Raw genomic sequence first — 21374 nt, forward strand, 5'->3', positions numbered from 1 at the left:
CGAAATGAAGCTGTGAGCCAGAATTGTGTATAGTAAGTGGAGAAAGGGATAGCATGTTCATTCTTGAATGCAGAAATATTTAGAACTCATATTTAGAATTCTCAGCTTTCTGCTGCTGAAAAAGAGAAGGGGGGGGCCCTTTGGCCTTCCAAAAAGTTTTTGCTGGGGAATCGCAGGACCTGCATGAATGGGCCTTTCCCCACTTACCTTAAGCCCCGCGCTACTTGAGGAGAGTAGCGCGGGGTCCCCCGGCACTCCCCACGAGAGGGGCGGCGACAGTGCAGCTGCCCTGACGCTGCCGCTGTCATGCCCCCTCAGCACGAGGCATCCCTGGCACTCTTGCAAAGGGCGCCTTTTGATGACCCCGTGCTCTGGGACGCCCGGGCGTGCTCCAGGGATGCCGCGTGCTGGGAATTGCGCACAGCAACCCTCGGAAAAAGGTAAGTGAGGAAAGGGCCAATGAAAGCCGCATGGGATGGGGGTTGGAGCGAAGAGTGGATTTTGACAAGATTGAAAAGCTGGCTGGATTGAGCCCACAGACATCGGACTGGGCCGCAGTGAACTCTTGGGATTATACATAGTCTGGCAAATGTAAATAATGATTTACTTGCTGAAATACCTTCTAGGCCTTTCCCCCAAAACCAAACCGTCCACACAGCACCAAAAAAGATGTCGGTGGGACATCTTAAAATTTATTTATTTATTTATTTATTTATTTATTTATTTGGTTTATAGACCGCCCTCCCCCGGAGGGCTCAGGAGGCCTCTTTTCACTCCGCCCACCCAAAACAAGATGTCCGGGGGGGGGGGGGATGTTTTAAAAGAAGCTGGCTTCTGGTGCTTTCCAGACATAAGATATCCGAGGAGAAAAGAGGCTGTTTCCTGTCTGACAGTATTGCTGTCTGGTCAGTTTCACCGTCAGCTTTCACCCAACGTTTTGAGCGCAGCTGGAGGGATTCTCCTTGCTGCCATTTGCTGAAGGTTGCCCTGGAACGTTTGCTCTGCAGGCTCCAATCCTGGGTGCCTTTTCAGCCCAAAAAGTACATAGTTGTACGCAGCTGGTCCTGCTGATTCCAGCAATATATAGTTTTTCTATTTCTTTGTTTATTGAACTGTCTTTATTGTAAGCCACTCTGAGACCTCTAGGACACAGGTGTCAAACTTGCGGCCCTCCAGATGTTATGGACCACAGTTCCCATCATCCCCTGCCAGCATCATGCTGGCACAGGATGATGGGAACTGTAGTCCATAACATCTGGAGGGCTGCGAGTTTGACACCTCTGCTCTAGGAGATTTGGCGGGGTAAGAATGTAACAATAAAGAAATGAAATAGCTATGCAGACACAAATACAAGAATCTTAGCCTTGAGGGAGAAAAAACAGTCCATGGAGGGCAGGTCAACCCAATGCTTCTCAATGGAATGGTACTGGGATCTGCACAAATACTACGCCAATTCATTACAATATCCTAGGCCTCTGGATGAGGCTTGAATTGTAATGAAAGGCCCAACAACCAGCTAAAGAACTGGCAGCTGTGATATTAAATCAAAAGCAATAACAGTTTGTGCCTAGATTTTATCCGAGTGATGCAATTTCCTGTAGGAGGTGGCAGCTTTGGAGAGATGGCTCTATCTCATCACATCCCTCCTGAGCTCCTCCCCCCTCCTCAAGCGCCATCCCTAAATCTTAAGGAATTTCCCCAAGCTGGAGTATTGAGAGCCGACATATATTTCTCTTTTACAGGGAAGGAGAGTTTGAGTTTGGATTTATATCCCCCCCCCCTTTCTCTCCTGTAAGGAGACTCAAAGGGGCTTACAAACTCCTGTCCCGTCTCCTCTCACAACAAACACCTTGTGCGGTAGGTGGGGCTGAGAGAGCTCCAAAGAACTGTGACTCGGCCAAGGTCACCCAGCTGTATTGGAGTGCACAAGTTAATCTAGTTCACCAGATAAGCCTCCACAGCTCAAGCGGCAGAGCGGAGAATCAAACCCAGTTCCCCAGATTAGTACACCTGCTCTTAACCACTACACCACGCTGGAGTGTGAACTGTGGCTCAGTTACGAACTCATGCTAATCATGCTCAACTGAAATAGCAAATGGGGCTTGAAGAGTCTGACTTGGTTGGTGCTCTGGCATTCATGCTTTAAAGACACAAATTGTTTTTCAAACTATCGCGCCCCCATTGAGGTGAGAATGGGAACCGAGTGATAATGTGAGGAAGGATGTTTAGATCACTCCCATAGAACGAGGAACCGTCCTGGCCCTTATCCCGGCCTATGGCTTTATTCCTCAGTCCTGCTCTGATTCTCCTAGAGGAGATTTAGCTATTTGAATGAACTGGGAATGAGAAGGCTCAGTAGTATTTCCAAAAACAAGGGAGCCCCAAACATGGGAGTGGACGGATTGAGTATGCTTTAAGGAGATCGAGGAACTCAGTGAAGCGTAGCTTCGTAATGTAAGCTCGTTTTCATTTGTATCGTTTCAGAAATAAAATAAGACTGTGAGTAGAATCCAGCCAGCACTCTGTACATGCTTAGTGAATACTCTTTCTTATTGCAGCCCCATCTTAGATGGCTTTTGTCTGTAATCTTCAGTGTTGCCTTTTTGACTAGTCAGCAAATATGAGTAGCATTTGTCCTCTTAGGAATTTGGTGTTACAGTTCTCTGCCTATGGATCCACGTAAATATAATTTGCTCATCAAAGTGCAAAGATAAAGCTGGAGACTTGTGCTGGGACATGGATTACTCTTAGCAAATGGGATGCCCGAGGCTTCCTTTATGTCCTGAGTAATTTTGGAATAGGTGCAAAGTCTGGGGTTTGTAATCTGAAGAAACATGTTTTTAAAAGGCAGAACCAGAGAGTTTAAGTTACCAAAAGGCTTAGACACATCTCTAAAATATTATAACGATAAGAGGGTTCAAATGGAACCTTATTTTAGGTGGTTTGTGGTATTTGAAGAGGGGAACTCCTTTTTAGGGTCTAGTCTAGAGATTAGAACTCTGGGACAACTTTTTCATGTTCGACCTTCCCTAGAGAAAGCATAGAGTGCTTGCAAAATCAATAACGCCACTCAGATTTGAGTGAGGGTTATGCACAGTCAAACGGGTGACGCAGAAGTCTGGAGCAGCATCCATTAATTCCCATGAGAGTTTTAACCCTTTAAAATGAAAAATGGAGTTTTCTGTTCTCTGTCTCAGAACTTCAATACGTTTTTGCCAATCCTACACTTGCTGATGAGCTGCGGGGGCCCTGAAGGAGTCCTGTCAGGTTGGATTCCCACCTCAAGCAAGCCATAATTCTGGGTTGCTCGCCCTCCTTCTCTCAAAAGCCCCAAGCATCTGTGCACCGAGCTTCCGAAAACGGCTTAGTTTCCTTTGCGCACTTCTCGACATCTGCGTTGACCCCCTCCACGCGTCCCGGGCCATCTTCTACGTGCCACAAGGGATTGTCCGTGGCCTAACCTTCACCTTGGCGTGTACGATCTGGAATCGCTCCACAGTGCGCTTCTGAAAGATGGCAGGGAATGAGGGGACGAGTCCATGGGGGGGAGCCTTTCCACGCCACTGGCTCCCGTGCCCTGAAACGACCTCTTGTTGCATGAATGCACTATGTGCAGCAGCACGTTCCCTCTTCGAGATCTCTCTTCCTGATTCTCACCGCTACCACCTCTCTAGGGCTTTCGGGCTCATGGGGAGGGGTTAGTTTTGAAATCATACCTGCCTGGCACGAACCTACCGGTGCCTTCAGTGGCATTCCACCTTTACCACCCTCCCAGCCTGACTTACCATTTCTCGGCAGCAGCTTTTAGCTCAGCGCAGGGGGTTTCCTCAGGGGCGTGCTGTCCCTCGGCAGGGGCTTCACTTTGGCTGGGGCTCTCTGACATGCTGGGCGTGTGGGTGCCTGTGTCTGCTCTGATGGAGGGGAGTGACGACTCCGCCGGCTGCAGGCAGCCAGAGCCCTGCCCAGTCAGGCAGGGAGGGGTGGCTGGGTGGATCCTGGGTATTTGAGATATGCACTCCCGGCAGTGCCGAGGTCAACTGGCAGAAGGCTTAACTGGAGTAGGCAGCCTCTCTTCCCCTGCCACTGTACCGGGGATGGTTCCCCATCTCATTTAATTGGGACTCTGACCTGGAAATGCCCAAAAGGTAGGGCCAAGGAGATAGCCCAGCAAAAGGCGACAACAAATTGCCTCAGGAGACCGAGAGAAACGTCTGCCTCTTGTCCTCTTTCGTGGCCCACAGTGTTGCTACCAGAAATGGGGGTGGCTGCTCAATTTGCAACCGATCCCCAAATCGCAGGAGACGTGGGGCTGAAATTGGATAGGGGGTTCAGGAGCAAAAGCCATCCCTCTGGAAGAGTTGGGCTGGGTTTTTGAGAACTTGGCAGGGAGCTGTGAAAACTGTAGGGCTGTTGTAATTCTGACATGTGAACGTCATGCTGTTTCTGTATGTGGGTCTGGGGTGGGCTGGAAAAGAGAGGCGCATGTGGAACTTCTAGGTGTTTTTGTAACGATGGCCTATGTTGATGCACAGCTGTATAGTACATTGGACTCTGGTGAAAAAAAGGATGTGGAAAGGTATTGATTTACCCTATTGCACATTTAGTGGCACTTTGGTAGCGTAATAGGGCACAGCCTGGTCTAGACCTCTAGAATACTTAAGCCCTGTAGATTTCAGTGGGACCAAATCGTGTGTATGGATTGTGGTGTGTTCAGGACTCTGGCTATCTGTGTGGGTTTGTGCATGTAAGGTAAGTTGTCCACCGGGTAGTTCATGAGAAGTGGTTTGCTGAACAGACTTTGCGAGAAATGTATGTTGTGGGTCCCATGACGGTGACGAGTCATTTTCACATAACTGTGACTTACGATTTTATTCCAGATATTTTTTAACCTGCCTTTCTCTAGTTATAAACTCAAAATGGCTATTTTGGGATGCAGAGATGCACATTTTTTTAAAAAAACTCACCCTCTTACCAAGAAGGTCAAAATGGCACATAGGATTCTCCCTCTTCTATTTCATTGCCACAACCACCCTTTGAGAAATTGGCCCATGGGCACCAAGTGAGCTAGATGATGTTTATTTCAATCTGAGGAAATGGCATTCTGAACAGAATTAAACTCTGATTAAGAATCCCACTTAAAATGAAAGATACCTCCATGTGTGAGACCTAGCATGATGGAAAGTTGGATTAGGATCTGGGAGAACCAGGTTCAGAACTCCAGTTGGCACTTGAAGCTTGCTAGGTCCGCCTAATCTATCTCACAGAGAGAACAAAACGGAGAAGAGGCGAATAATGTAAACTGCGTTGGTTCCCCCTTGTGGAGAAACATGGGGTATAAATAAAGTAAGCATAAAATACATGTAAATACTAAATAAAGGTGCTCGTTCTATCGAGAGAAGTCAGTTGAAGGCTTTGGACTTAGAACATTGCAGAAGGTGAGAAGAAGAGAAGGAATGTATCACTCTGACAATTAACCAGGTTTATGGCTATCAGAAATACCCACCCACCCAATTTGTTGTTTGCCTTGACCTGAATAGACCCAAACTAGCCTGGTTTTGTCAGATCTTAGAAGCTAAGCCTTGCCTAGTTTCTGGATGGGAGACCTCCAAGGAATATCAGGGTTGTGAGGTGGAGGCAGGCAACGACAAACCACCTCTGAACGTTTCCCGCCTTGAAAACCCTACAAGGTCTCTGAGTCAGCTGCGACTTGACAGCCAAACAAGAAAAAAACATTGGTTACGTCTGAGTGCAAAATAAATGGAAGAAAAACCAGCCAGGAAAGGGGAGGCAAGGAAAATCCACATGACAAGATAGCCCTCAAACAGTCATAGGCTCATTCCGCACATGCAGAATAATGCACTTTCAAACTGCTTTCAGTGCTCTTTGAAGCTGTGCAGAATGGCAAAATCCACTTGCAAACAGTTGTGAAAGTGGCTTGAAAATGCATTATTTTGCATGTGCGGAAGGGGCCTTAGTGTTTTAGACTGCTTAGGGGTGCGGGGAGGCTCCTTTTCTAGGCTTTCCCTCCATACTACCAAGACCTGTCCAAAAACATCATGATATAAATTTCATGACCTGCCCAAATCCCATAGCGATTGGGACACTTGGAATTTTGTTCACCCCCTACAGAAGGTGGGGTACCTTCTGAACTTCCCCATCCCAGCTGAGATGATCAAGGGAATTTTTAATATGGAATGTCATCGCCCTCTAGTGCTCAGCAGGGTAGAATGCGTAGAGAAAATAGCTTCAGTTCTGTATGAGATTCCCCCCTCCTGCATTTATGACTTTGTGATTGCTTTATGGTGCTGTTTTAATATAATTTAAACACTTCTCACTGCTGGTTATCGGCAAATAACACAGGACTCCTAAGAAAAGATAGTCTAACAGTTGGACATAATAAAACTAGCTCTTCTGGTTAGAAGCAATGATGATCTTGGATGGGTTTTCACAGTTTGTTACACTAAATCACTAGTGCCCAGTTTGAAAACCAAAGGAAAAGGTAAAGGTAAAAGTAGTCCCCCTGTGTAAGCACCAGGTCACTATTGACCCTTGGTGTGACATCACATCAAAATATTTGCTAGGTGGACTGTGTTTATAAAGTGGTTGGCCATTGCCTTCTCCAGTGGTCTACATCTTAACCCCAGCAAGCTGGGTACTTACTTTACCAACCTTGGAAGGAGCTCTTTGATGGAGAAGGGCAGCTTATAGAAGAGGAAGAAGAGTTTGGATTTATACCCCCCCTTTCTCTCCTGTAGGAGACTCAAAGGGGCTGACAATCTCCTTGCCCTTCCCCCCTCACAACAAACACCCTGTGAGGTAGGTGGGGCTGAGAGAGCTCTGAGAAGCTGTGACTAGCCCAAGGTCACCCAGCTGGTGTGTGTGGGAGTGCACAGGCTAATCTGAACTCCCCAGATCAGCCTCCACAGCTCAGGCAGTAGAGCTGGGAATCAAACCCGGTTCCTCCAGATTAGAATGCACCTGCTCTTAACCACTATGCCACTGCTGCTCCTTCCTTCCTTCCTTCCTTCCTTCCTTCCTTCCTTCCTTCCTTCCTTCCTTCCTAACAAACAGACAGACAAACAAACAAACAGACAGACAGACAAACAAACAAACAAACAAACAAACAAACAAACAACTCCAATAACCACAGGTGCCAGAAAAATCATAATTTTACTGTATGTTGAACAAATAACATCAAACTGATTTCTCATTGATCTCCTGATGAGTTATGAAACACATTAACAACTTAACAGCATCTGGATCTATGCATCAAAAAGTGTTAGGAAAACAAATATCAAGGTTCAAACAATTAAAGGATTTGTATCTGCCTGTTTCTCTGCTGAGCCATGGGATCTGGACAACTCCAGCTGCTGAAGAAGACCAAGCTGTTACCAGAAAGCCATCCAAAAATAAGAAGATGAAAGGTACGGGAGAATTCTGTAAAATAGTTACTTGGAAAGATGTCCATTTCATGTGAGTCATGCATTTAAGTAAACATGCATAGCACAGACCTCTTTGGTTGTGATGATATAGCAAAAGCTCTGTGTAGTACCGTGTTTCCCCGAAAATAAGACAGTGTCTTCCAAACAAAAACTTTGCTACGTCTTACTTTCGGGGGATGCCTTATATTTCGCACTTCAGCAAAACCTCTACTACGTCTTATTTTCAGGGGATGTCTTATATTCGGGGAAACAGGGTAATAGGAAGATCCACCTTTCCAATCCATGTGTCCAATGTAGGAGGAGGATGACCATGAAACCAGTGGGTTAGATCCAGCCAGCTTTTCCATTGCTAAAAAAAAGGAGGACGTGGACTCCATGGATGTTCAAAAAGATGACACTGGGGATCATGGGATCTAACTGGCAAAAGCCAAGTGAAGTAGGGGTTTCAGGAAGGAAGGAAATTAGCAGATTGCTTGAAAAAGCAGGCTAGATCCAACTCTAAAGTGCCACAACAGCACATTTTCATTCCTTGATTTCTGCCCAGGCTAAGGTGGCTAAAGAGTTGGCAGATGCCCCTGGACGACTTACTGACATGGAGTTGCATCTGGGATGGGTTGGCACCGCTGTACATTGACAACGACGTGCGCCACAAGAGCGTTTTTGCTGACCCCTTGGACTGTGCCACATCGTTTCTCCCCGTTCCGATATTCATGAGTCACTTTTGCAGTGAAGGGAATGTCTCCATACATTCTTTGACCTTCCAGCGCCACGTCACACGTGTGGTTCGGGGGGACTTCAATTTCTACTGTTTCTGAAAACGTGGTTGACTGGCTCAGTGTAGCACCCTCACTCCAACTGAATGTTTTCTCCTCACTTATGCTCCATTCTATCCCCACTATTGAAAAGATCCCTGCAGTCATGCTAGTACTCACACCGATTGAGAGGGATGAGCTAAAATCCCAACGACGTTCATTAGTTATCGTTTCAGATAAAGAGGTAATTTTTTTCACTGCTCCACAGCTTTTGTTGATGACCCGCGTGGAGACTAAAGTGAAGGCCTGGTTGCGGTATGTTCCCTTTTCCTTCATGTAATGAATATTGTAGATACGCTGTGAGAGATAGTCTTTATAAACCACCAGAACTTCATAATATTTATAGTATTTTTCTTTGCCATTAATTGCTATAAAGAAAGCCTTATTAGAAGGCTGTACCTTCCCAAGGCCATATTTATTTTTTCCTACATATAATTGGGATCCTGGGCAGCTAGTTACTGAATTGGATGGAACATCCCCCCAGGAATCCTGTTGCCACTTCAATGATTCAAGGTTATTTTCATTTACCAAAAGCCTGAACTGAGAATTCTTATATTCCTTGTTCGAATAAGGGTAGAAACAGTAGGAGCCACGGGCTGGGCTGTAGTAACCGGGTACGCAGTCAGGTTCATAACAAGGGTATTCCTGCCTCCCGGCATAGTCATTCCAGATGGACACAGCGCCATTGGGGACAGACCCATCAAACCAGACCCATTTCAGAGAGGTACCACTGAGAGCATCACTGTTCCTGCTGGAATATTGACGGCTTCTGCTCAGGATCTCAGCTGCCCTGTTGGCATTGCCAGGGACTGAAACAACAAAAGGAAAGAGAACAAAGACACGAGTGAAGATTACAGAGTCAAAACCAGGTGAGATCCTTGGCCCCTTCTCTCAATGGCCTTTTTTGCACAATCAAAATAAAAGGTTTTGAGGCAGGAAATAAAACATTTCTTCCAAGGAGTTTTGCAACATTTTTGCCCCAAACCTTTTTAATTTCCAGCCTGAAAATGTTTTAAATACATCCTCTTTTCCAGTGATTCTTTTGTTGAAAACTTGAAAACTTTTTGTCCTGCGTATCTCTTTAAAATGTTTCCGACACCTCTCTGTAGTCTCTGGACTTCTTATTTTCTGAGCTCGCGACATCACTTTGCCTGTTTATTTTCATCTGTTTTTTAAACATTTTTTAAAAAATTTTGGGGTGATATCTTTGAAGCTTTGGCCCCTTCCGCACACGCAAAATAATGCGTTTTCAAACCACTTTCACAACTGTTTGCAAGTGGGTTTTGCCATTCCGCACAGCTTCAAAGAGCACTGAAAGCAGTTTGAAAGTGCATTGTTCTGCATGTGCGGAATGAACCTTTGAGTGCATGACCTATGAAGAGTTGCAGCACAAGGCTTTGAAGCATTGAAGCATCGGATCCACAGAGAAGTAAAAAAAAAAATGGAGCAAGTGTAACCTCAGCTTGTGGGTTCTGTGGGGCAGAACCTGGAATGAGTTTGCAACAACAAATTTTTAAAAAAACAAAATGGTTTACTTTCTTAACACATAACATATAACATCAACATTTAACATCACATTTCAAGGTCCTGTTCAGGTTTCATTTTGAAGTCCTTCTAGTTACAGTCTACTGATACTGCCAAGTCCACTTCTTCTTTGCAAGTGGGTTGGCTCCTGAAGACTCCAAGGGCTTGATGAACAGGCTTCAACATGATGAAGGTTTCCAGGAGAACTGTCACCCATTACAACCACAAAAAGAAACCCTGAAACAATAAACTCCAACATTTACAACATAGCAAAAATAAACAACTACCTTCCCAGTCGTTCCCAACAATATTGCAGTTTACCTTAACAAGGTGTTAAGGGCTTATAGAAATCAAGGTCCGAGTCTGGTAGCCTTGTCTCCTCCAACTACATGAGGTCTGCTGCCTCCTGCTGCTCTGAGTCTCCACCCCTTACTGGGTCAACCCATTCTGAGCATGGGGGTTACACATGCACAAAATGGTGGCCAGGAATCATTTTGAGGAGGTAAGTGTGAACAAATGGGGGGGGGGGAGGGGGAAATTGAAAACGTTTTGCTAATTTTTTTATTAACTTGTGCAGAAGAGACCAGTATCATCACGATAGGAGAGCGCTTGCCTCATAAGCTTATTTTCTGCCTTCTCAGTAATATTGGGACCCCCAAACTGTGCAGTAGGACCCCAAGATATGACTTCTTCCATATTGCCAGTTTGGGGATCCATTAGCATACTCAAGAGTATGACTAGCACGGGTTGAAAATCTTGCATTCAGATAGACACTAAAGAAAGGATATAAATAGGAAAACCTGAAGAATTTCTGGTTTTGTTTTGTCACTTCTGCTTAAGTTTGGGGATTGGGGAGGACCAAACTCGAAGTTCAAGAGACTCCTCATACGAACATACACACAACACGATATTATCAGTTGTTACCACCCTTTGCCAAAAGCATATTTTAGAAGAAGAAGAGAAGAGTTTTGGATTTATATCCCCCCTTTCTCTCCTGTAGGAGACTCAAAGGGGCTTACAATCTCCTTGCCCTTCCCCCCTCACAACAAACACCTTGTGAGGTAGGTGGGGCTGAGAGCTCCGAGAAGCTGTGACTAGCCCAAGGTCACCCAGCTGGCATGTGTGGGAGTGTACAGGCTAATCTGAATTCCCCAGATAAGCCTCCACAACTCAGGCGGCAGAGCTGGGAATCAAACGCGGTTTCTCCAGATTAGACACACAAGCTCTTAACCTCCTACGCCACTGCTGCTAAATCTATAAGTAAATCCTGCAGGGATGCCAAATTTACACAATAGGGCAACCCACAGACAAAATAAGGATCATTAACTACCAAGGGACTTCCAGTGTATGCAGACTAGTAATATGACTTTCAGCCCAATCCATGAGCAGGGGGACTTAGTGGGACAGTGGATGGGGATAGCACAGGAGCACTGTCTCCATGGAGGTGCCTGGCAGCGTGGCAAGGTAAAATCAAAACTAAACTTACATGCCATGCTGAAAGGGTTGTATTCAGCCCAATGGGCCATGCCTGTCTTTTTCCTGGCATGTCAACGCCAGCAAAAAGGGGTGTTTCCAGACTGGAAGGCCAGAGGAACCTGACTAAAGTCAACTCTGCCCTGGGAAAGACCCCATTGGTGCTGGGGAGGGGCTCCTGCAGTGACAGAGCACTGGCGCAGCATCTGCAATGGCGCCCTGGTGATGTGAAGCCAACTGGATCCCTGGTGCCGGTTTAAATGCCCCTCGTGCTAGTGTGCCACTTACGCTGCATGACCTGGCAATGATACCGGCACTGGAGTCTTTTCGCTTCCGCAGCCTTTTCTGCCAGCCCCTGTGAATTGCATTGTTTGACAGTTCTTCAGAACTCTCTCAGTCCTAACTACCTCACAAGGGGCGATTCCGCACACGAGTAAAATAGGTTCGACCCAGTTCCCTGAGAAAGGTACTAACCTAGGTCAAAGCCATTGTTGTTCTCCACTGCAACCAGCTTGATCCCAGCTTGGAGGGCGGAATGCCTCTTCGCTGCTCCGTTCCGATTGGCTACTGTTCTACGGCCATGTTCCGTCTATCCCCACACATGTTATAAAAAAAACTGCCACAGGAAGGTGGCGTTTTTTGATTGGCCAGCTGTACACATGCCCGAAACACTCAGCTGTGATTGGCTGAATGGGGGACTCCTGGCACCAGAGATTCCGCACTTTACTGGAATCGAGCTGAGTTCCCTGAAAAAGTAGTAGTTCCCAACTGGAGTCGGAAATTTGACGGTTACATGGGGCGAAGCTGGTACAAAGCCACGTCGATCCCAGTGGTTGTGCGGAGCACTTAGGTCGAACGCAGCTCGAACTTAGGTCGATAACCCAAGTGCGGAATGAACCAAGGTGTCTGTTGTGGGAAGAAGAAGGGAAGGAGTTTGTAAGCCCCCTTGAGTGTCCTTACAGAAGAAAAAGGCAGGGTATAATTCCAATCTCTTCTTTTTCTGGAACTATGACAGAAGAATGGTAATGTTCCTTAAATACCCTAGAGGTTACCTCGAAGGACGTTAATTGGCAGGAAATGGCTCTGGCCAAGCACCTGTCTGGTAAAGAGACCTGAAGGGGGGCAACTGAAGTGTGGTCTAGCTAGTGATGGTCAGCAAGCAGGATTTGCTGTACAGTTGATCAATTGACAACAGTGGCCAGGAATGAATGAATATATATACCACTGCATATAGTAATGTCACCCGAAGAGGTGGGTGATCTTCATTTTCAGGGAGGTCTTCTCTATTTCTTACCTTGTATTGTCAGAAGACTTGTCTTCGCTGTTTTTTGCAGCACCCTGAGGGTGACATTCATGCTGTTGGTCCATGACTGACCAATAGTGAAGACCATAAAGAGCATGCAGACACACAGATGCATCTAAAACATAAAGTAGGAAGGCCTTTACTTGGATGGTAGAAGTCATATACTGGGGAAAAGGTTGCCATGGTTTTAATTAGAAGAAGAAGAAGAGTTTGGATTTATATCCCCCCTTTCTCTCCTGCAGGAGACTCAAAGGGGCTTACAATCTCCTTGCCCTTCCCCTCTCACAACAAACACCCTGCGAGGTGGGTGGGGCTGAGAGAGCTCCGAGAAGCTGTGACTAGCCCAAGGTCACCCAGCTGGCGTGTGTGGGAGTGCACAGGCTAATCGGAATTCCCCAGATAAGCCTCCACAGCTCAGGCGGCAGAGCTTGGAATCAAACCCGGTTCCTCCAGATTAGATACACGAGCTCTTAACCTCCTACGCCACTGCTGCTCCTGTCTTCCAGACTTCCAGTCTGGAAACACCCCTTTTTGCTGGCGTTGACTTATGCCAGGAAAAAGCATAATTAGGTAAAATATCTTGGTGTTTTCTTTCTATGTGGTAGGCTACTGGTCAAAATAGGGAGCCAGGACTTTGGCTACAGTGAGAGACTTCCTGGGCCCATCCTTGGGAAATTGACATCATAGTAATGCTGCGGTATCACATTGGTGTGATGCTCTAGGATTCCACCAAAATTCTCCATTGCCTAAAACTACTGCCAATTGCCAGTGCTTGACGCAAACTGCCAGCTTTCCACTAATATGCTAGGGTTGCCAACCTCCAGGTAGGTCCTGGAGATCATCCTGAATTACAATTGATCTCTAGACTACACAGATCAGTTCCCATGGAGAAAATGGCTGGCGGGTATCCAAGCCCTGCCCTTCCCCAGCCTTTCCCCCCCAGCTCCAGGAATTTCCTAATATTCTAACCTTGAGTTGGCATGACTGGTATTTCCCTCTGGTCTGCCTTCCAGTTGGTTGCAAGAAGAACAGGAGACGGGCTGGTACTTTATCATTCAGTGCCATTTGAGGGTAGATATGGTTAGCACTGCACCTCTAAGAAGCTTTCTGCCTATTTTGACTTTCATTTTATCTATCTATCTATCTATCTATCTATCTATCTATCTATCTATCTATCTATCTATCTATCTATCTATCTATCTATCTATCTGTCTGTCTGTCTGTCTGTCTGTCTGTCTGTCTGTCTGTCTGTCTGTCTGTCTGTCTGTCTGTCTGTCTGTCTGTCTGTCTGCCTGCCTGCCTGCCTGCCTGCCTGCCTGCCTGCCTGCCTGCCTGCCTGTATGTATGTATGGGATTTTTATACCGCCCAACCCCCGGAGGGCTCTGGGTGGTGCACAACACAGATTCTACATACAATATATACAGACAAAAACCCCATTAAATTAAAATAATTTAAATTTAAATTTAAGAATTTAAAACACAGCGGTAGATTCAGTAAAAACGGCATCAGCAATAACCCCAATTAAACCCTCCCAAGGAGGGCGAAACAGAACAAAAAGTGGGTCCCCTAGATGACAGGGGGACTCCGAAACCGGAGGAATAGAAGGGGCACCTCGATCAGCGGCTGGGCACTCCAAAAGCCCGGTGGAACAACTCAGTCTTACAGGCCCTGCGGAATTCACCAAGATCCCGCAGGGCCCGGACAGCTGGAGGAAGAGTGTTCCACCAGGCAGGGGCCAAGGCTGAAAAGGCCCTGGCCTGAATGGAGGCCAGCTGAATCATTTTAAGCTGAACATAAAGGCCAGGTATAGCAGCAAATGCATAGTGTTTTATAACAAACTCAAACTGCAGAATGCATTCATTTTGTGGAATAAACAAACCCCAAAATCTAACAGTAGGAACTGGTTCAAATCCGTTCAACTGTTGCCAAAGTCATTTTCTTCACTAGAACAGTTTGAGCTTCTTGTAATTGCTATGTATTTGCTGCAAAAATAAAATAAGATAAATATTTCGTACAGGCAAGGTAGCCAGTAAGGTACAAAATTAGTAACGTTTCAAAGGGGTAGCTGTATAACTCCGGACTGTAAAAAGTAAATAGGAGACTTGTGGCTTAACCAGGGCTGGAATGAGGGGAAACGGCGCCCGGGGCATGCGTGGACCCTGTGCCCCTGGCTTGCTCCTGCCTGCCATGCCATGCCCCCGGAATGTTTCTGGAATGCCCTCGCCATGCCCCTTTACCTGCGCATACCTGGTATGTCACGCATCCCCCCACCCCCTTGGTGCTATGCCACTGGGCTTAACAGTTAAAAATAAGTAATATGGTGAGTTAGTTCAGATGAAATTCAAGATCACAACTTTAATTCTTCAAGGTTAACAGCTGAGAAGAGAAGAGGGCGTCAACTTGCAGAAGCTGCTAGAACGGAGAGAAATGTCCTTCGCCAATAAACTGCTGAGATTATGTGGCTGTTCAAAGTAGGGCTGATTCCGCACGGGCCAAAAACAGCAGTGTGAAAACGGTATAAACCTTTTTACTCCGTTTTAAACCCTTTTACACCATTTTCACACCGTTTTCACACTGCTCTTTTTGGGCCATGCAGAATCAGCCTTACAGAGAAAGGGCTGATTGAAAAGCAGGCAAATATAGCAGTGTGATACATCACTTCTTTCAGTCTCTGATTTGCCTTGAAGCTTCTAGGCCCATGGCTTTGTCTCAGCATAACTTACCTGATGTAGCTCTTTGTCAAAATCAGCAAGTTACCTATTTGCAAGCTTGAAAGTGCTATGAACATGGCAAATAAGGAGCAGTACATGATCTGCTAGGCAGCTGCTGCTAATAAGAACATAAGAACATAAGAACAAGCCAGCTGGATCAGACCAGAGTCCATCTAGTCCAGCTCTTTGCTACTCGCAGTGGCCCACCAGGTGCCTTTGGGAGCTCACGTGCAGGATGTGAAAGCAATGGCCTTCTGCGGTTGTTGCTCCCGATCACTTGGTCTGTTAAGGCATTTGCAATCTCAGATCAAAGAGGATCAAGATTGGTAGCCATAAATCGACTTCTCCTCCATAAATCTGTCCAAGCCCCTTTTAAAGCTATCCAGGTTAGTGGCCATCACCACCTCCTGTGGCAGCATATTCCAAACACCAATCTGCGTTAGCGTGAAGAAGTGTTTCCTTTTATTAGTCCTAATTCTTCCCCCCAGCATTTTCAATGAATGCCCCCTGGTTCTAGTATTGTGAGAAAGAGAGAAAAATTTCTCTCTGTCAACATTTTCTACCTCATGAATAATTTTATTGACTTCAATCATATCCCCCCTCAGACGTCTCCTCTCCAAACTAAAGAGTCCCAAACGCTGCAGCCTCTCCTCATAAGGAAAGTGCTCCAGTCCCTCAATCATCCTTGTTGCCCTTCTCTGCACTTTTTCTATCTCCTCAATATCCTTTTTGAGATGCGGCGACCAGAACTGGACACAGTACTCCAAGTGCGGTCGCACCACTGCTTTATATAAGGGCATGACAATTTTTGCAGTTTTATTATCAATTCCTTTCCTAATGATCCCCAGCACCTATTGGTCACCCAGAAGTTATACTTACCTGGTTGCAACTGGGAATAAAGGCTGAGTCCTATCAATTTCTGCACATTTTCACCCAATTCCTCTGCTTACTGCAGTTCCAATTCTGGATGGCATTTGTCCATGTGGGTCCCTTGATTCCTAGCATAACCTGGGTGGGGGGGGGGGTATTCAAAAGGGTACTTCTTTCTGCTGCCTGTGAAAAATCTGATGAGACCCAATCTAGACTGTGCACGTTTCAGCCACTCACCTTTGGATCCATGGATGTTCTTGCACAACTGTCCTGGGTTTTGGAGAAGTCTTGGCCTTGTCCCAATCTTTATAGGGATGGGGAAACGGAAGCTTATCAGAACGATCAGAGAGGCAGGTTGTGTACACTAGGAGTAGGTGCGAGGAAACAGAAGCTTATCCGAACTAAAAGTGGGGGGGTTGTGTACCTTCGGGGTAGATGCCCTGTTTGCTTTACAAGAGAGTTGTAAATGTGCCATCAGATGTCCCATTCTGGATATTGCTTTCATTATCATTAAGAGCTGATTAGGCAGAGCCCAGCAAATAAACACTCCAAGCCAATTTCTAAAGTTAATATTTTGATAAAATACACAGGCCTCTCTCCCCCCACCCCGATAAGGGAGTATTTTGTGGTATGTTCAGACACAGCCTGGCATGACCTTCTCAAATGTTTACTTTGCAATCTGCCACTGCTGATGTTCTGGTATGCTTTATGCCTGTTCTGGAAATCTTATTAATACATTTCTTCTCAGAAAGCAGCTGCTCCTTTGAATACACAATGATTTTTTTTTTGCCCACCTCTAGTCCTGCTGTCAAGTGCAATAAATTTTCCCCACACTATCATATTAACAAGTACAAACTTGTAGATAGAATTACAGCAGAAGGAGAGGTCTAGCGCAGAGCCAGATGTGCTGTTATTGATCTCTGGCGGAACCAAACCACCTCCATGTTGTTTCTAAATATGCAAACTGAATCTGGAACAGGCAGATAGAGCTGCAGTGCATTCCAGTCTATCCTGAGTTCCAATTTGGTTGGTACTTATTCTTCAACTTCCATGGACCGGTGCAGCCCAGTATGGACAATTGTACCCTTTCTTCTCCCCCTTGCTGCGAACATGAGCGCTGTTATGTAGGGCTGCTAATATCTGGTTTCAAAAACTCTGGTATCAGGCACCTGTGTCTTTTATTAAAATATTACCTTGAGAAATGGGCTTGGAGTGTTTACCTGCTGGGCTCTGCCTAATCAACCCTTAATGATAGCGAAAGTGGTAGCCGGAATGGGACACCTGATGGCACTTTTACAACTCTCCTCTAAAGCAAACAAGGCACCCACTCCTAAGGTATGCAGCCCCCCCTCTCTGATAGTTCTGATAAGCTTCCGTTTCCCCATCCCTATAAATATTGGGGCAGGGCTGAGACTTTTCCAAAACCTAGGGTTGGTGTGTCTCATCATACCATAAAACACTCTCTTACCAGGCACCTGTGTATTTTGGGAGGAGAGTATGGTGGGGTGGCAGCACCCCGGGCAGCTGGGGGATGCCATTTGAGAGCTTGTCTCGGGCACCGTTTTTCCGAGATATGGTCCTTCAAGGAGGACATCCAAGTGTGATTTGCCTGGGATGGGGGGGGGGGGGGGGTTATGTACCAAAAAAATTGACCCTCTGGCAATAAAGCAAAGTTCTGTCCCTGGGACAGATGATGCTGAGGAAAATGATTTGACTGGATTAAGACCTGGGAGCGCTTGAGATTTGATGAGTTTTGGGCGATGCGATGAAATTAAACAATGAAATTGCAAGTATTGATGAGCGTGTACTTGTTAAAACAAAGAAAGTCTGAAAGTCCGATGACCCTTAATAGCTGGACGGGAAGTTTAAGGTATTATTTAGGAGAAAAGGGTGAAATCAGGGGGCGGGCAGTTGAAAGTTCTTTGTGGAGCTGGAGTCAGGTGCATGTTCTCAAGGTTGGGCTTTTATGAAACAGATTGGAGTGGCTGTGCTCTCAGGAGAGGCATTGTCTGAAGCTATGCATGTCTAATTTGAGAGGAGGAATACTGATGTCATGTGCCAGGCAAACCCTCTTGATGTCAAAGCCCTTGAATTAAGATTGGCGTCCATCTTACCCTTTCTCTGCTCCATGAGTCTGGGCTATCTATGGAATCATAGAATCATACAGTTGGAAGAGACCCCAAGGGCCATCAAGTCCAACCTCCTGCAATGCAGGAACACATAATCGGAGCACTCCTGATAGATGTCCATCCAGCCTGTGTTTGAAAACCTCCAAAGGAGGAGGCTCCACCACATTCTGAGGTAGTGCATTTCACTGTCGAACAGCCCTGACAGTCAGGAAGTTTTTCCTGATGTTTAGGTGGAATTTGTTTTCCTTCACCTTGAACCCATGACTCCTAGTCATAGTCTCTGGAGCAGCAGAAAACAAGCTTGCTTCCTCACTAACATGACATCCCTTCAAATATCTAAACATGGCTATCATATCACCTCTTAACCTTCTCTTCACCAAACTAAACATACCCAGCTCCCTAAGTCTCTCCTCGACGGGCATGGATTCCAGACCATTTACCATTTTGGTTGCTGTCCTTTGGACCCTCATGATTATGATTGATAAGGCACTCAGAAATGCCCCTCCCCCCCGTCTGGCTATGGCTTATCTGGGTATCACTTCCTCCATCTTAAATTGCTGTTCCAGTGAAGAAAAGTTCCTTGGGCTGGAGAAAAGCATCAAACTTTACTGACTGGAGTGCTAGGACAGTGGCTGGTTCCACAGCAATGTTTTTCTGACACAATTCTGGAAATAGCCTGAAGGCAAATACAAAATGGGGCCTTTCCCCCTGGTGAATCAACAAATGTGTTGTGGAGAGACTTCACAAAATGTTTCTCCAGCTCTGTCAAGAGCAACAGAGATCTGAAGACCCCAGAGAGTGACCTGCCCTGTAGTTAACTAAATCACAGCAATTTTCTTTCTCATGTGCCAAAACCTCCATGGGTTTTTAGAGAGAGGAATTATTTCTTACTCAGTGATACACCGACTATGCAGAATCTGCTATAAATATCCCTTTGGAGCATTCATGACCAGGAGTTCTGTCGGGCTGATAACTCTTTGGCTGTCCTGGGATTTTGGTTACGTTAGATCTGTTTCTCTGAAAAGCCGTTCAACACATGAATGATTTGTTTTTACATCCTAAGAAACATCGAGTGGCCAAGCTTGACAGTGTCTGAAGGAAAATGTTTCTCTTCCTAATCTTATTGCTGATGCTGCTCTCGATCCCGCAGGATATTTGTGTGACACAGGTGGTTAAGTGTGCCACAAAGATTTCCCTCCAGCAACCACACGACTATTATGAACCTGGTGATATCATCATAGGTGGGATTGCATCTCAGCTCCTTGTGCTCTGGGAAAGTGAACATTTCACCAGATTTCCTGAAAACTTGTTTTTAAAACACCCTGTGTAAGAAGTTTCATTTATTTGAATAACATGCTCAAATGGGTATTGATGATCTAATGAAGCGATCCTAAGCAGGTGTATGCAGAAGTATGTTCCATGTCATTAATTGGGGCTTATTCCCTGAAAAAGTGTCCATAGAATTGTAGCTTTAGTCATTGCTTGACTCCACAGTGGATTTCTTTGGATCTTTGTTGCTGACAAACAAACCTGGTTAATAGTGAGGTGAGATCAACCTGGGAATGTATTTCATTCAAATGGCTTACACTACTTTAGCAGTAGTCCTGCTGTGTATTTGTGTGGATCTGGATTTCTGTCTGCATCTGTCTATTTGTAACATTCATTCTTTCTGTGTTTGTATGGATTTGGATTTCTGTCTGCTTCTGTCTATTTGTAACATTCATTCTTTCTTTTCTTCTTCCTTGACCCAATGAGCAAAATACAGCCCCAAAGCCATGCATTACAGCAGGCAGATCATGAAAACAGAAGGCTTTATTAAACATCTCTTGGGCCGCCATAGATAGCTGGTGGACTGCAGCTGGGTTGTTGATTTCAAGTTCTGCCAATTCAGCACAGCCATTAGCTGCCACGTGGTTCTCTGAAAACAGGAGATCCTCAAGGATCATCACAGGTTCTCAGCACCTTATGCTCTGGGAAAGTGAACACTTCACCAGATTTCATTGGGTTTAATCAATCATGTTTGTGTTCAAAATCAGTAGTATGGTATGCTTTGTTAGAGGAAATTTCTGCTGGGATGAGATACTCTGGAGTTAGGTCCAACCAACTTCCCCACTGGTGAAAAAAGGAAGGGGGTTGTTTTTGATCACCAAAAAAAGGCTGTGCTGGAGGATTGTGGGACTTGCCTGGATAAAAGCCGTGGGGGATGGGGGCTGAAGTAAGCTGGAGAATCAGGCAAGATTGAGTGAAAAGCTGGCATGATCGAACTGCTAGGGTTCAAGTTACACTGTTACAGAGAAGATAATGAAGGGAAAGCACTGCTTCATTACTGACCCATGGGATGATGCCACATCACAGCGTTTACGAGGCAGACTGTGTTTACAGAGTGGCTTTCCATTGCCTTCCCCAGTCATCTGCACTTTAACCCCAGCAAGATGGAAGGCTGAGTCTACTGCCTGAAACCGATTTACATCATGATTAGACCTGGTTGTGAACAGACCTTTTGCCCGCAAGAACTGAAGCTTACCACTCTATGCTGCAGGGCTCTTAGACAGGACATTAGTTAATTCTAAAAATAGAATTCTCTTTTGAGACCGAAAAGGTTGCAACTGTTTGTTGATAGTAACACAGATCGAAACGTATCACAGATAAAGGATTGAAAACTTAAGTAAAACTGCAATGTGATGGAAAATAGTTAGCTGAACTATGTATTAGCTAGAAACATGTGATATTATGCAACCAGTATTATTAGGAAGCTGAAGTATGTGAACATGGAGTTTACAGACTTCATCTCAAAAAGGGGCGTGTCATGGAAGATGCTATCGCTACAGTAAAGGGAAGTCACATATGACTGTGAAAAGCATCTTTGCCTTTTGATCTCCTGGAGGGAGGACAGGAAACTATGCAGAGATGCTAGGACGAAACTTCAAAGGCCTAAGTTACCTCATGGCCTGAACAGAGTTTTCCTGAGAAGGGGAAAACAAAGGTTTTAAAATTCCATCTTGGGACGTGGACAGAGAAGCATCTCTGGGCCATGGGTTCCCGGAACGGGGACAAAGAACCAAAAGTAATGTAACCAGTTGAGCAATCTCTCACTGCATTTAAGTTTTAT

At 45.6% G+C, this 21374-nt stretch overlaps 1 protein-coding gene across 2 annotated transcripts in view; it reads left to right on the forward strand.

Annotated features, from left to right (window-relative positions):
• The first annotated feature begins 4042 nt into the window (after nt 1-4042).
• The window catches only part of LOC125444635, a 47952-nt gene continuing 30620 nt past the window's right edge, over nt 4043-21374 (forward strand). For both annotated transcript variants that reach the window (XM_048517156.1, XM_048517157.1), the window contains exon 1: nt 4043-4145. In XM_048517156.1, coding sequence (XP_048373113.1) covers nt 4135-4145 — 11 coding nt within the window. In that variant the 5' untranslated portion in view covers nt 4043-4134. The remainder of the gene's footprint in view (nt 4146-21374) is intronic.

Source organism: Sphaerodactylus townsendi, linkage group LG15 (assembly GCF_021028975.2).
Source record: "Sphaerodactylus townsendi isolate TG3544 linkage group LG15, MPM_Stown_v2.3, whole genome shotgun sequence".
Lineage (NCBI taxonomy): Eukaryota > Metazoa > Chordata > Lepidosauria > Squamata > Sphaerodactylidae > Sphaerodactylus > Sphaerodactylus townsendi.